General features: G+C 37.1%; 5 protein-coding genes across 5 annotated transcripts; 4 read left to right on the top strand and 1 right to left on the bottom strand.

Moving 5' to 3' along the window:
* The first annotated feature begins 617 nt into the window (after positions 1 to 617).
* Tsp_09860 (putative ABC transporter, ATP-binding protein) lies at positions 618 to 3,347 on the top strand. The gene is made up of 12 exons (XM_003370598.1): positions 618 to 836; positions 888 to 1,103; positions 1,163 to 1,370; positions 1,420 to 1,516; positions 1,646 to 1,735; positions 1,817 to 2,012; positions 2,128 to 2,338; positions 2,408 to 2,577; positions 2,717 to 2,859; positions 2,914 to 3,036; positions 3,121 to 3,232; positions 3,300 to 3,347. The coding sequence occupies exons 1-12, from the start codon at positions 618 to 620 to the stop codon at positions 3,345 to 3,347; spliced, it is 1,833 nt and encodes a 610-aa protein (XP_003370646.1).
* A 2,280-nt stretch (positions 3,348 to 5,627) lies between these two features.
* Tsp_09859 (hypothetical protein) lies at positions 5,628 to 6,654 on the top strand. The gene is made up of 3 exons (XM_003370597.1): positions 5,628 to 5,671; positions 5,804 to 5,977; positions 6,459 to 6,654. Exons 1-3 carry the CDS (start codon positions 5,628 to 5,630, stop codon positions 6,652 to 6,654), a joined length of 414 nt encoding a protein of 137 aa, XP_003370645.1.
* Positions 6,655 to 6,756: 102 nt separating this feature from the next.
* On the top strand, positions 6,757 to 7,933 carry Tsp_09858 (glycerol-3-phosphate dehydrogenase [NAD(P)+ ] [NAD+], cytoplasmic). Its single transcript, XM_003370596.1, has 6 exons — positions 6,757 to 6,846; positions 6,901 to 7,042; positions 7,155 to 7,267; positions 7,388 to 7,618; positions 7,679 to 7,785; positions 7,846 to 7,933. The coding sequence occupies exons 1-6, from the start codon at positions 6,757 to 6,759 to the stop codon at positions 7,931 to 7,933; spliced, it is 771 nt and encodes a 256-aa protein (XP_003370644.1).
* Positions 7,934 to 9,072: 1,139 nt separating this feature from the next.
* Positions 9,073 to 9,575, top strand: Tsp_09857 (conserved hypothetical protein). The gene is made up of 2 exons (XM_003370595.1): positions 9,073 to 9,300; positions 9,387 to 9,575. The coding sequence occupies exons 1-2, from the start codon at positions 9,073 to 9,075 to the stop codon at positions 9,573 to 9,575; spliced, it is 417 nt and encodes a 138-aa protein (XP_003370643.1).
* Positions 9,576 to 10,087: 512 nt separating this feature from the next.
* Tsp_09856 (conserved hypothetical protein) lies at positions 10,088 to 11,392 on the bottom strand. Its single transcript, XM_003370594.1, has one exon. It carries the CDS (start codon positions 11,390 to 11,392, stop codon positions 10,088 to 10,090), a length of 1,305 nt encoding a protein of 434 aa, XP_003370642.1.
* Positions 11,393 to 11,459: the final 67 nt, after the last annotated feature.

The following is an 11,459-nucleotide window of genomic DNA, read 5'->3' as shown; positions in this document are numbered from 1 at the left end:
AGATATGAAAATGACATTTAAGACATACGATATACTTATTTCTTTAATCATCAAAAACATACTGCTGTATACATTTTGATAACACGTGTTACAAACTATAAAACAACGCAATATGCATACTGTAAAATCTTGATTTTCGTAATTTACTGTATGCCAGTCGGGTGTTTTGTCAACTTGCGGTTTGCAGTATTTTTTGAGTTTGAAGTTGTTTTTATGCATAAGAAGAACAGATAAATAATTTTGCATTTGTATATTATATTGATAAAAATAATGTGCTTGTATTTCTTTTTATATTGTTTTTTTGCATGTTATTGGCATCATGGATCTTCGAAATTTCAGTTTATTGTTTGTTGACTAAGTGAATTTGTATAATTCATATTTACTAATAGTTTGGCTTAGTTTTTGAAAATATACAGTATCTTAACATTTTAATTGTTCTTTTTATGGAAATTTTGTAAAACTTGTTCATAGAATTCCTTTAATTATTAATAATATAATGAATTTGTAATAATTTACTTGCTGTTTATTTATATCATAATAAACTGTTGAAGTTGCTATACTGTTTTATTTTTTATTTAATTGTTTGTTAATTTATTATTTTCTTGTTGAAAAGGAAAATGTCTAAATTACCGAAACCCGGTCACACGGAGCAGAGTAAAATTACTCGAATAGCAATAGTGAACAATGATCGATGTAAACCAAAAAACTGTGGTCAAGTTTGTAAAAAATCTTGCCCTGTGGTGCGAATGGGAAAATTGTGTATTGAAGTAACTCCGTCGAGCAAAATAGCTTTTATATCCGAATCTCTTTGTATTGGTTGTGGTATATGCGTGAAGGTATGCTAAACTTGGGATGAAAATATTTTTCTAAGTTTATTTTTCCCTAAGAAATGTCCTTATGACGCAATTAGTATAATTAATTTGCCGAGCAATTTGGAAAAGCACACGACTCATCGATACGGTCCAAACAGTTTTAAGCTGCATCGATTGCCGACGCCGAGGCCAGGTGAAATTCTTGGTCTTGTAGGTACAAATGGTATTGGAAAATCAACGGCGTTGAAGATTCTTTCGGGAAAATTGAAACCAAATCTTGGAAAATATAAAGTAATGTTATTTCAGTCGCTTTGTTTATTCTATATGTATTGGTTTATTTTTGTTAAAAGGAACCACCAGAATGGCAAGAAATTTTGACGTATTTTCGTGGATCTGAGCTACAGAATTACTTTACGAAATTATTGGAAGACAATCTTCGGGCAGTAATAAAACCACAGTATGTTGATCAAATTCCTCAAGCTGCAAAAGGACTTGTCAGTGATATGATAGCGAAGAAGGATGATTTGAAAAAAGCTGATGCAATGTGCAGATTATTAGGTAGCTGTTTTTCATATTATGTTTCATATATTCAGTTGAATAATTTAAGATTTGGAGAATGTTATGGATAGAAATGTCGCAGATTTATCCGGCGGAGAGCTGCAGCGTTTTGCCATTGCTGTTGTTTGTATTCAACGTGCAGACATGTGAGCATTTTTAATTTCATATTTTATTTTACGTTTAAAATGTCATGGATTTGATTAGCACATATATTGATTATATTATAATTTGTAGTATACGTTGATTTTACTACAGGAGAAGCATTGATACTTTAGATACATGTTTGATGAACCATCGAGTTATTTGGATGTGAAGCAGCGTTTGAAAGCTGCAGTGGCGGTGCGCTCTCTGGTGCATTCTGATAAGTAGGTTTTCTGTCAATTTACAATTTTTTGTTTTTCTTTTCTTTATTTGTTAATTTGTTGTTTTTGATTTTCATGTTTTAGTTTTTCCATTGTTGTTGAACACGATTTGTCAGTTCTCGATTATTTGTCAGATTTTATCTGTGTTCTTTATGGTGTACCTGGCGCTTATGGAGTTGTGACAATGCCATTTTCTGTACGAGAAGGAATCAATATATTTTTAGATGGCTTTGTTCCAACAGAAAATTTACGATTTCGAGAAACATCATTAAGTTTTAAAGTAGATTTATTGCAACAGTAGAGTTGATTTTAGTATGCCTGAAATTTTTGAAAATAATATTTAGGTATCTGACCAAGGTTTAGAAGAGCATGTTAGTCGGGCGTGTGGTTTTCAGTATCCATCTATGAAGAAATCTTTGGGTAGGCGAGTTTCTCAGTATCTCAGTTTGATTTTAACGAAATTCAATTTAGGTAGTTTTGAATTGACCGTTGAAGCAGGCAACTTTTCGGATTCAGAAATTATTGTTCTATTGGGTGAGAATGGTACTGGAAAAACGACCATGATTCGAATGCTTGCTGGAAGATTGGAGCCAGACGTGAATGCGGGTGAGAGTAGAGTTGAGCTTGAAAAATGAATGAAACATGGAAATTAGATTGAAAAGAAATTTTTTTCAGGTGAAATACCACAATTGAACATTTCATACAAGCCTCAAAAGATCAGCCCGAAGTCGAATTGTAAAGTTTCAGAGTTGTTGCGTTCGAAAATTCCAGATACGTTTGTGCATCCCCAGTTTGTTGCTGAAGTGTTGAAACCGTTAAATATTGAAGATATATTGGATCAAGACGTAGGCAACTTTTTAAATAAATTCACAATGGGCTGTATATTTATTTATAATTTTTATGATTTCATTTGATTAATGTAGGCAGAGTGTTTTTTTGTTTTTGTTCATTATTATTATTATTGTTGTTGTTGTTGTTGATTAGGTGCAAAATTTATCTGGTGGCGAATTGCAGCGTGTTGCATTGGTGTTGTGCTTGGGAAAGTCGGCAGATGTGTATCTCATTGATGAACCGTCGGCATACCTTGATTCTGAGCAACGTTTGCATGCTGCTAAAGTGATCAAGAGGCAAGCGAATTTGTTTTTCATTATTGGGGGGGAATTTAAGATGAAGTTGTTTAGGCATATTTTGAACGCGAAGAAGACGGCATTTATTGTTGAACACGACTTTATCATGGCAACATATCTTGCCGATCGTGTTATTGTTTTTGAAGGAGAACCTTCAAAACATGCCTTAGCTACATGGTAAATTGATAGTTATAATTGGTTGATTAGTCATTAGTGTATGCCGGTTTTGATTGATCGTTAAATCAAATGTTTTTTTTATAGTCCACAGAGTTTGCTTAAAGGAATGAATCGATTTTTGGAGCGGTTGGACATCACTTTTCGAAGAGATCCGAACAATTACCGTCCTCGCATCAATAAGTTGAATTCTGTTAAAGTATTATTTTATTTTTGAACAGTTTATCAGTTTTTTTTCTCATTTATGTTTTGAATATCTTTTTTAGGATACTGAACAGAAGAGATCTGGAAATTATTTCTTTTTGGAAGATTAATTCGAAATTGTTATTCCAAAATATTTATAGGTTCTTGAATACAGGAATAATGGGAATAAAATTCTATTCTTCTTCTTCTTCTTCTTCTTCTTATTAATATTAATAATAATAATATTATTATTATTACAGTTGACAATATTCCTCAGCGTTATCGCTTTATTTGCACGAAGCAAATGTGTTGTTTAAACTTATATTCTGCACCAGCTTAATTGATGATGTAATAGAAAAGTTGCAGTTCATTTTCAGCATGACCGTGGGTTGAAATAGTGAAAAACTTGTATCTTTTCAGTATAGATGTTTTTCAAGAACAGTATACTCGAGGTAAGTTGTTTTGTTTCAATATTAAAAAGAAAAGATTAGTAATAATTTTTTTTGTTTTGATGATGTTAGATGCAGTGGGGATTGTTGGAGCGTTGTCGTTTGACGAAAGTGATATTTTGTGCGGCGAACCGAGGATGTTCGGATGGGCCGACGGTGATCGTGTCGGGCATTCAGCCGTCGGGACGATTGCACGTTGGCAATTATTTCGGCGTTATCAGTCAGCTGTTGAAATTGCAGGCCGACGGTTGTCAATTGTACGTTTCGGTTGCGGACTTGCACGCGATGACCGTGCCTCGGCAGCCGGACGAGTTGCGCCGCAACGTGTTCAACGTGACCAGTGGACTGCTGGCCTGCGGTCTCGGCACCGGTCGTGGAACGGCTCTGTTCCAGCAGAGTCGACTGGGCGAACATTCGGAACTTTGCTGGATGCTGGGCACGTTGGTGACGCTGCCCAAACTGCTGCGCATGTCCCACTACCGGGAAAAAGCGGCTCCGTACCGCGACGGAAATGTGCCGTTGGCGTTGTTGACTTATCCGGTGCTGCAGGCGGCCGATGTGCTGCTCTACCGGGCCCGGGCGGTGCCGGTCGGCGAGGACCAGAGTCAACATCTGCGGCTGGCGCATCGTCTGGCCGAGCTGTTCAACAACAAGTATTCGGTTCGATTTTTTCCACTGCCGGAGCGGTTGTTGAGCAACTGGCCGCGGTTGAAGAGTCTCCGCGAACCGGACAAGAAGATGAGCAAATCCCAGCCGGCGGGCTGCATATTTTTGGACGATACGGCCGACGAGATTCGGTCGAAAGTGAAAAAAGCGGTGACGGACAGTTCCGGCGGGCTGTGGTTCGATCCGCAGCGCAGGCCGGGGGTGTCGAATTTGATCCGCCTCAAAGCCGCCTGCACCGAATCGACGGTCGACGACGTGGTCGCGCGGTGTGCCGGCCAGGACGTCGTCCAGTTCAAAGAGAACTTGGCCGAAGCGTTGGTGGAAACGTTGAAGCCCATTCGACTGAAATACCAGGCGCTGGAAAAGCAGCCTGACCAACTGAAAGCCGCTCTGGACGACGGACTGGCCAAAGCGTCCGTACGTGCCCAGCAGACGATGGTCGCGTTCAAGCGGATCGTCGGTTTGACTTTGTGATGATCATTGGTAGAATTTCCACTCGCGAACTGACGAATAAATAAATAATGACAACACTCGTACAGTAATCCTCCTCGTTCAACTTGTTCTCTTTTTCACTACTAATGTTCAGGTTCGAATTGATCCTGTATACTGTATGTATTTGATGATGACGATGATGATTGTTTTTATTTTATTTTATTTGCATGCGATCAGTTTAGTCACCAACAAACTATGCGAAGCAGATTGTCGACTTTGAAAGTGGTTGTTGACTTTTTTCGCTGCAATCACAGCGTAACAATGCGCAAAGTGAAGAAGTATGTTTGTTTGTACAACTGTGATTGGATTGATCGGATGTGTGGAAATTGTGATTTCAAAGTTGAATTTATTCCAACTAGTTCTGACCGACGATTATCCGTCCACTCATCATTTTTGTCGAATTGATCATTTCGCTTCGTTGTTGTTGTTTGTTGTCAGTTTTCGTAGCGTTCAAACAGAAAAATATCATGAATGCGCCAGTGAAGCAGTGATAATGGTGGTGGTGGTGGTGGTGCTGGTGTTGGTTTTTGATTTCAGAAATGGGTTGTTGTTGTTGTTGTATATAATTTTGACAATGTTGAACTTTTGAAAAGCACGGTCGGTGTGATTTCGATAATTTTCCATAAAACTCTGCACAGTGAGAAGTTGTCTGTTTTTCGGACAATTTGTTGATTTTTCTTTCGGCAGAAAATACATGTTGTATGCAAATATGACTGGTCGTGACGAAGCAAGTGGTCACAAGAAAATTGCCCTGCCCTGTTTGTTGTCAGTTGTTCGTCACTTCGATAGTGTTGTTGTTAATTGATGACCACGGCACTTGTTGAACTGATCCAACAGAGAATGGGTCGGTTGTTATAATTTTGTTGACCAGCCGTGAAATTTTACATCAATTTACGTCACGAATTGTTTCGATTTTATTGAAAAGTCATTCAACAGCATCGGCGTTTGTTGTTATTTTTAGTTGTTTATTTTAATTTTAGTTTGATGTTGTTGTCGTTGACTTGTCAACAAATTGTTTACAAAGTACGAGTGGAAGCTCAGTGCGCTAATCGACGACACCGGTTTGAGGGTCAATTGGCAGTTTTTGGTGACAACGACATCATTTGTACAAATTGTTTATTGTTTCCGATGGTTGTTTATGTCGCCAGTGACAAGTGTTAACAACAACAACAACAACAACGATAACTTTGTTTGAAAAATAGTTTGATTGAAATTTAAATTTCTGTATATATTGTGCAACTGCTTTCGTCAATTTTATAATAAGCTCGACAGCTGTTGTTGTTGTTGTTGACTAGTTGCTTCCTCGGCTTCAGCTTCAGCTCGTTTCTGGGCAGTTGTCTTTGATCGCTTGTCTTCTAATTATCATCAAGTTTCCCAGTTGGCGCGTTGGTTGATTGTTTTCAACTTTTTTGAATTCTTTCTTGTTGATTCGCTTGCACAAATTTTGTTGAACATTTGTTTATTTATTTATTTATTTATTCATTCATTCAACTTTTTCCATTTAGTCCTCCTAATCTTGCGATGGTACACAAAGTGGCCATAGTCGGTGGCGGTAGCTGGTTCGTTGTTGACTTTTTCATTTCTATTTTAATTAATTAATTAATTAATTAGTTTGTTTCTATTTGATTTTTTCAGGGGAAGTGCTTTGTCAGTGATTGTTGGCGAAAGTGTTGAAAGGAAAAAACACTTGTTCGATACAAGCGTTAAATTGTGGCTTCTTCGGGAAGAGGTGAATGGTGAAGATTTGGCCGACCTGATCAATCGCCAGCATGAAAATGTGAAATATTTGCCCGGCATTCAACTGCCCAAAAATATTGTAAATCAGAATTAATTATTTGTCGAAAAGTTGATAATTTGTTTTTCTTTTTTTTTCCTATTGCGGATCGCTTCGAGCGATATTGCTTTGTGCGTTGGCGATGCGGATATTTTAATAATGGCAGTGCCGCAACAATTTCTCGCCAAAACTTGTGAAAACATTGTCGGCAAAATTAAGCCAACTGCTATCGCTGTGACAACGATCAAAGTGAGTACATTCTTTTGTTTGTTTGTTTGTTTTTCAATTTCATATTTTTCAAAGGGTATCGAAGTGGACGAAAAGGGAAAGATGTGCGTTTCAAGCGTGATTATTCAGAAAATTTTGAATATTCCCGTCGCCGCACTGAACGGTGCCAACATCGCACCCGAAGTTGCGGAAAAGCATTTTTGTGAAGCTACAATTGGTTTGAAAATAAAAAATATTTTCTCTCTCTCTCTCTCTCTCTCCGTCCATCTTATTATTATTTATTAATATATGGTTCATTTTTTATTTACTCACTTGTTTTTTTTTCGTAGGCGTCCAACGCGAACAGGACGGACAATTGCTGAAACAAGTGTTCAACATTCCAACCTTTCATGTAAATGTCGTCCGCGATTTGCAGACGGTGGAATATTGTGGTGCGTTGAAGGTGATCGATTTTTTTTTCTTTTGACACGTATCAAATTTTTACACTATGCTAAATTATGTTCACTTTCCAATTGTGTAATGTATAATGTTTTCGATTAGCTCGAAATTCGCTTTTTTGTAGAATGTAGTGGCTTGTGCCGCTGGGCTGGTGGACGGATTGAAATTTGGCACCAACACGAAATCAGCAGTGATTCGAATAGGATTTTTGGAAATGATCAACTTTATAAAGCAGTTTGTTGGCGAGCCGTCGATGGACACGTTCCACGAAAGTTGTGGCATTGCCGATCTGATTGCCACTTGTTTCAGTGGTCGCAATCGTAAAGTATGCGAAGCGTTTGTCAACGGCGGTCGTGTAAGAATCGTGTTGTTTGTTTGTTTGTTTGTTCGTTCGTTAATAATAAAAATAATACAGACTATAGAAGAGCTGGAAAAAGAGCTGCTAGGCGGTCAGAAGTTGCAAGGACCGTATACAGCGGCGCAGATTTACGTCGCTTTGGAACGCCGTGGCCTGGTTGACAAGTATGCTTGTTGTTCGTTTATTTTTGTCTAGATCATTTCGATAAAAACTTCACAATTCAGATATCCACTGATCACAACAGTGCACAAAATATGCAGTCAGCAGTGGGAGCCGAAGATGCTCATTGAAGTACTCTGCTCTCAAAAATGAAGCCAAACTGTACAACAACAGCAATATTGCGCGTGAATATTGGTAATAAGTGATTTTTTTCCATACGAATAGATATAGATAGATTGTATTTGTATATGTGTAATTTCCAACCGATTGACCAAATTGCATTATATTTATTGGATAAAACTTCATTGCAAGTAGAGAAAAAATTTTTTCAAAATTTATCAATTCGTATGTTTATTGTCACATTTTATTTCACTCACCTCAGTATTGTTTGAATAGTAATAATAAATATTTTTTACGCTGCCTTGATTTTCACAAGTGCTTTCTTTCACAGAGATTTTTATATTCAAATAATCAGTTCGATTTTGATCCAACTTTACAACATTAGTAGTTATTATTATTTAACACTATTCCGGGCACCTGTCTACATATGTAGACACATAACATTTTCTCTTTTTCTGTTGTTTATACTAAAATAATCCACATGTTTGCAGCAGCTAAAATGCTCTGATTATTTTTGAATGTGGTCCATGTTCGTGTGCTTTATAGAATCTGGGATAAATCTGGTTTCTTTGAATTTTATAGAGTAGATTAGTCAAAAAGGGTGTCAACCCCAAAGATAAATACGGTATGCTTCATGAGTGTCTGTCAGTGCTCTTAGACCTTCTTGACGTTTGTTTAAGAGTCACTGTTATTAGCTGAATATGTGACAAAAACAGTCACTTGTTTATGGCAGCTTTAAAAACTGGATGAACGATAGTTATTTATTGCTATAGATAATCTGTTGTGGTGAATTTGTGATTGCCACTTTTGCATTTTACCACACGTATTGACAATTTGACCGTTTGACCAGAAAAGTGCGGTGTGAAGATCAACTGGATATGTGACGCAGAGAATGGTTATGCTCTGAAAGGTTTCTCACATACTGGCAGAAGTGGTCTAGCAAGCACCAATGTTGGCACAGCCATTTGTGAACTCTAACAAAAACGTTTATATGGACTGTTATTTTACATCAGATTCCACTGTGCAACATCTTCTTGAGCATGGCCTTACAGCTGCTATTGGTACAGTGTTTGCACATGCTTGCCGTGATGTTCTAGCATGTTCGCGTAAAGCAGCACGACGTGATCTTTTACTCTACATTAGCTGTTTATGAGAACAACAAAAAAGTAACGATGATCAATTACGTGCCAAGGAAAAACAGCAATAATGTTCTTCTGTTGACTTCATGCCACGCAAAGTTCAAAATAGACAACCAGAGAGATGATAAAAGATCAAATATCACCAATGATTATACTCTTTACAAAGGAGGCGTGGATAGCATGGATGCAAGAATAGAAGATTTTTGCTGTAAAAGAAAGACCAACAGATACACCATGCTGATGTTGTACTTCATCGTTGAGGTGTGTATCAACAACGGATTCTTACTGATGAAGACATCAGCAAAGTTATCAGAAGACAAAAAAGCGTTTTATGAGATAGCTTTCAGCTGGCCAGACAACACATCGAAATGAGGTATCAAAATCAAAAATCTATGCAGAAACTGAACATGCCTTCATCCGCTAAAGACTGCCCCAAAATCATAAATGTTACAGATATCAGTTATAAAACGACAAAATCCATCAAAATCTTGAGAGCAAGGACGTCGAAAATCAACGTAACGCTGCCATTCATGTAAAAAAATATCTATGTAGCAGCCATAAAATCACTAAAATATCGTGTAGCGCTTGCATTGAATAAAATAAATATTCTATTTGTAAAATTATCATTATTTCTTGAAAAAATAATCATTTTAACATCATGTACAGGGACTAAACATGACGAAACTTCTAGTGTCTACATATGTCGACAAGTGCCCGGATTAAGGTGTAAAATTTGCCGCATGGATGAGGATTAACATTTTAAAATATTTTTCGTTTGGAATATTAATTTTAAATTGGTTAAAGTTTTTATGTTAAAATTTAAAGTTTAAAAAATAATGTTTATGAATCCATTGTATGATGATGCATAATCAGTGTTTTCATATTTAATTTAAAGAAATTCACGACAAATTTTTCTGGTCTTTTAAGTTTTTTTTTTAATTAATAACAGCAGTAAATCTGAATGATATATAAGTTTTTCAAAAAAAATCTAATAATATTTATGGGTGGTTTTTTTTGAAAGTTTTTCATTTTCAAAGAATTTTCAATTTCAAAAAAAGTTTACAAACGTGGTACGTATGGTGTAGTTTGTTAAAAGAAAATGGACCACCACATTCGATATTTTATAATGAACCAATTCAATGAAGAAGACAAATATGGCTAGTGCTATTAAAATGGTGACGGTTTTCAAAGGGCCGGTTAACGAGAGTAACGGTAACGAATGCAGCAAGACGGTTGTATCTTCTTGGACGTAAGCTTTGCAATTCACTGACCCTTCGACCAGGCCAGCGTATTTTTTACCAATATTTTTGTTCACGTCACCCAAAGAAATTAAAGCTGTGTTGATTTTTTCTTTCAATGCAAATTTCTTCCTCCACATGAACGCACTGTATTTCACACCGGTATGTTCGTCAAGCACCATCCACAAATCTGAACGTCGCTCAAATTCACGAAGGTATGTTTGCAAAAGATAATTTCCATTGATTATTACTAAATTTTCATGTTCCGTCAGTTCTTTCAATATGCTCTGTGGTTTGGAATCAGCAATATGATGCAGTGAAGTTTTGTTCAAAGCTTGCAACAGTCGTTCACAAGATTCCGGTAAACAAGTAGGCAACGCGGCCAGTGGGTCTTTGTGATAATGCGCCAAGCGATATTTCCCAGTGTAAACACTGTGCGCCAACTCGTCCACATTTTTGAACGGTGCCCATACTGGGCTGGGTTGCATCAGTGCAGCTATTATGTAATTCGTATAAGCGATTTTCATTGCACTTGTCACTATGACAAAACAGATCCAATAAATATATCTCGGTGTATCTTGAAACTGAAAACAAATCGCTTGTATGTCGTGCATTCCAACAAGAATTGATTGAAACCAATTCCCCTTTGCCTCTCTAGCATATCGATATAACGAATCTGTGATCAAGAAGACAAACATCAAAAAGGACAACATATACCAACTGGGTACGGTGAAAGGTGCCAGTGGGTTGAACGCAGACGGCAATGGCGCCGGCAATTTTAGCAAAAATGCTTGCTTCTGTTGTAACACTGGATAGCTGACGTCGAATTCGGCCACACGTTCGTCGAAAACATCGCACAGATTTCCAGTCATATCTATTTCACCTTTTTGCAGCATTCCCAGAAGACCAGTCCAACGATTTTCACCCGAACTTTTCATTCCACAACCAGACTCTTTACTATATATTATTTGTAATGAAAGATTCAGCATTATGCACACAATGGAAATTATTTCCAATTCCATTCCAGGATCACATTTTACATTATTTCCTGACAAGCATTCTGCTTTCATAAAATACCACGGTGAAATTCCGACACGGAGGTAACTTATGTTCATTCAGTGGCAGCGAAAATGTTTCTAAAAACAAACTACTCGTTTAAATACGAAAACTGAAACGCGCAAA

Source organism: Trichinella spiralis, assembly GCF_000181795.1.
Source record: "Trichinella spiralis strain ISS 195 chromosome Unknown Scfld610, whole genome shotgun sequence".
NCBI classification, from domain to species: domain Eukaryota; kingdom Metazoa; phylum Nematoda; class Enoplea; order Trichinellida; family Trichinellidae; genus Trichinella; species Trichinella spiralis.
Note: the sequence above shows the minus strand (reverse complement) of the source record. Positions and strands in the feature narration are given on the sequence as shown.

Coding starts and splice junctions, on each gene's coding strand:
- Tsp_09860 (XM_003370598.1), top strand. CDS start 618: ATGTCTAAATTACCGAAACCCGGTCACACGGAGCAGAGTAAAATTACT. Junction 2,578..2,716: donor AAGATATATTGGATCAAGAC/GTAGGCAACTTT, acceptor GTTGTTGATTAG/GTGCAAAATTTATCTGGTGG. Junction 2,860..2,913: donor GCTGCTAAAGTGATCAAGAG/GCAAGCGAATTT, acceptor GAAGTTGTTTAG/GCATATTTTGAACGCGAAGA.
- Tsp_09859 (XM_003370597.1), top strand. CDS start 5,628: ATGACCACGGCACTTGTTGAACTGATCCAACAGAGAATGGGTCG. Junction 5,672..5,803: donor ATCCAACAGAGAATGGGTCG/GTTGTTATAATT, acceptor TTTTAATTTTAG/TTTGATGTTGTTGTCGTTGA. Junction 5,978..6,458: donor GTTTATGTCGCCAGTGACAA/GTGTTAACAACA, acceptor TGATTTTTTCAG/GGGAAGTGCTTTGTCAGTGA.
- Tsp_09858 (XM_003370596.1), top strand. CDS start 6,757: ATGGCAGTGCCGCAACAATTTCTCGCCAAAACTTGTGAAAACATTGTC. Junction 6,847..6,900: donor TCGCTGTGACAACGATCAAA/GTGAGTACATTC, acceptor TATTTTTCAAAG/GGTATCGAAGTGGACGAAAA. Junction 7,786..7,845: donor CGCCGTGGCCTGGTTGACAA/GTATGCTTGTTG, acceptor TTCACAATTCAG/ATATCCACTGATCACAACAG.
- Tsp_09857 (XM_003370595.1), top strand. CDS start 9,073: ATGATCAATTACGTGCCAAGGAAAAACAGCAATAATGTTCTTCTGTTG. Junction 9,301..9,386: donor TGTTGTACTTCATCGTTGAG/GTGTGTATCAAC, acceptor GATAGCTTTCAG/CTGGCCAGACAACACATCGA.
- Tsp_09856 (XM_003370594.1), bottom strand. CDS start 11,392: ATGAACATAAGTTACCTCCGTGTCGGAATTTCACCGTGGTATTTTATG.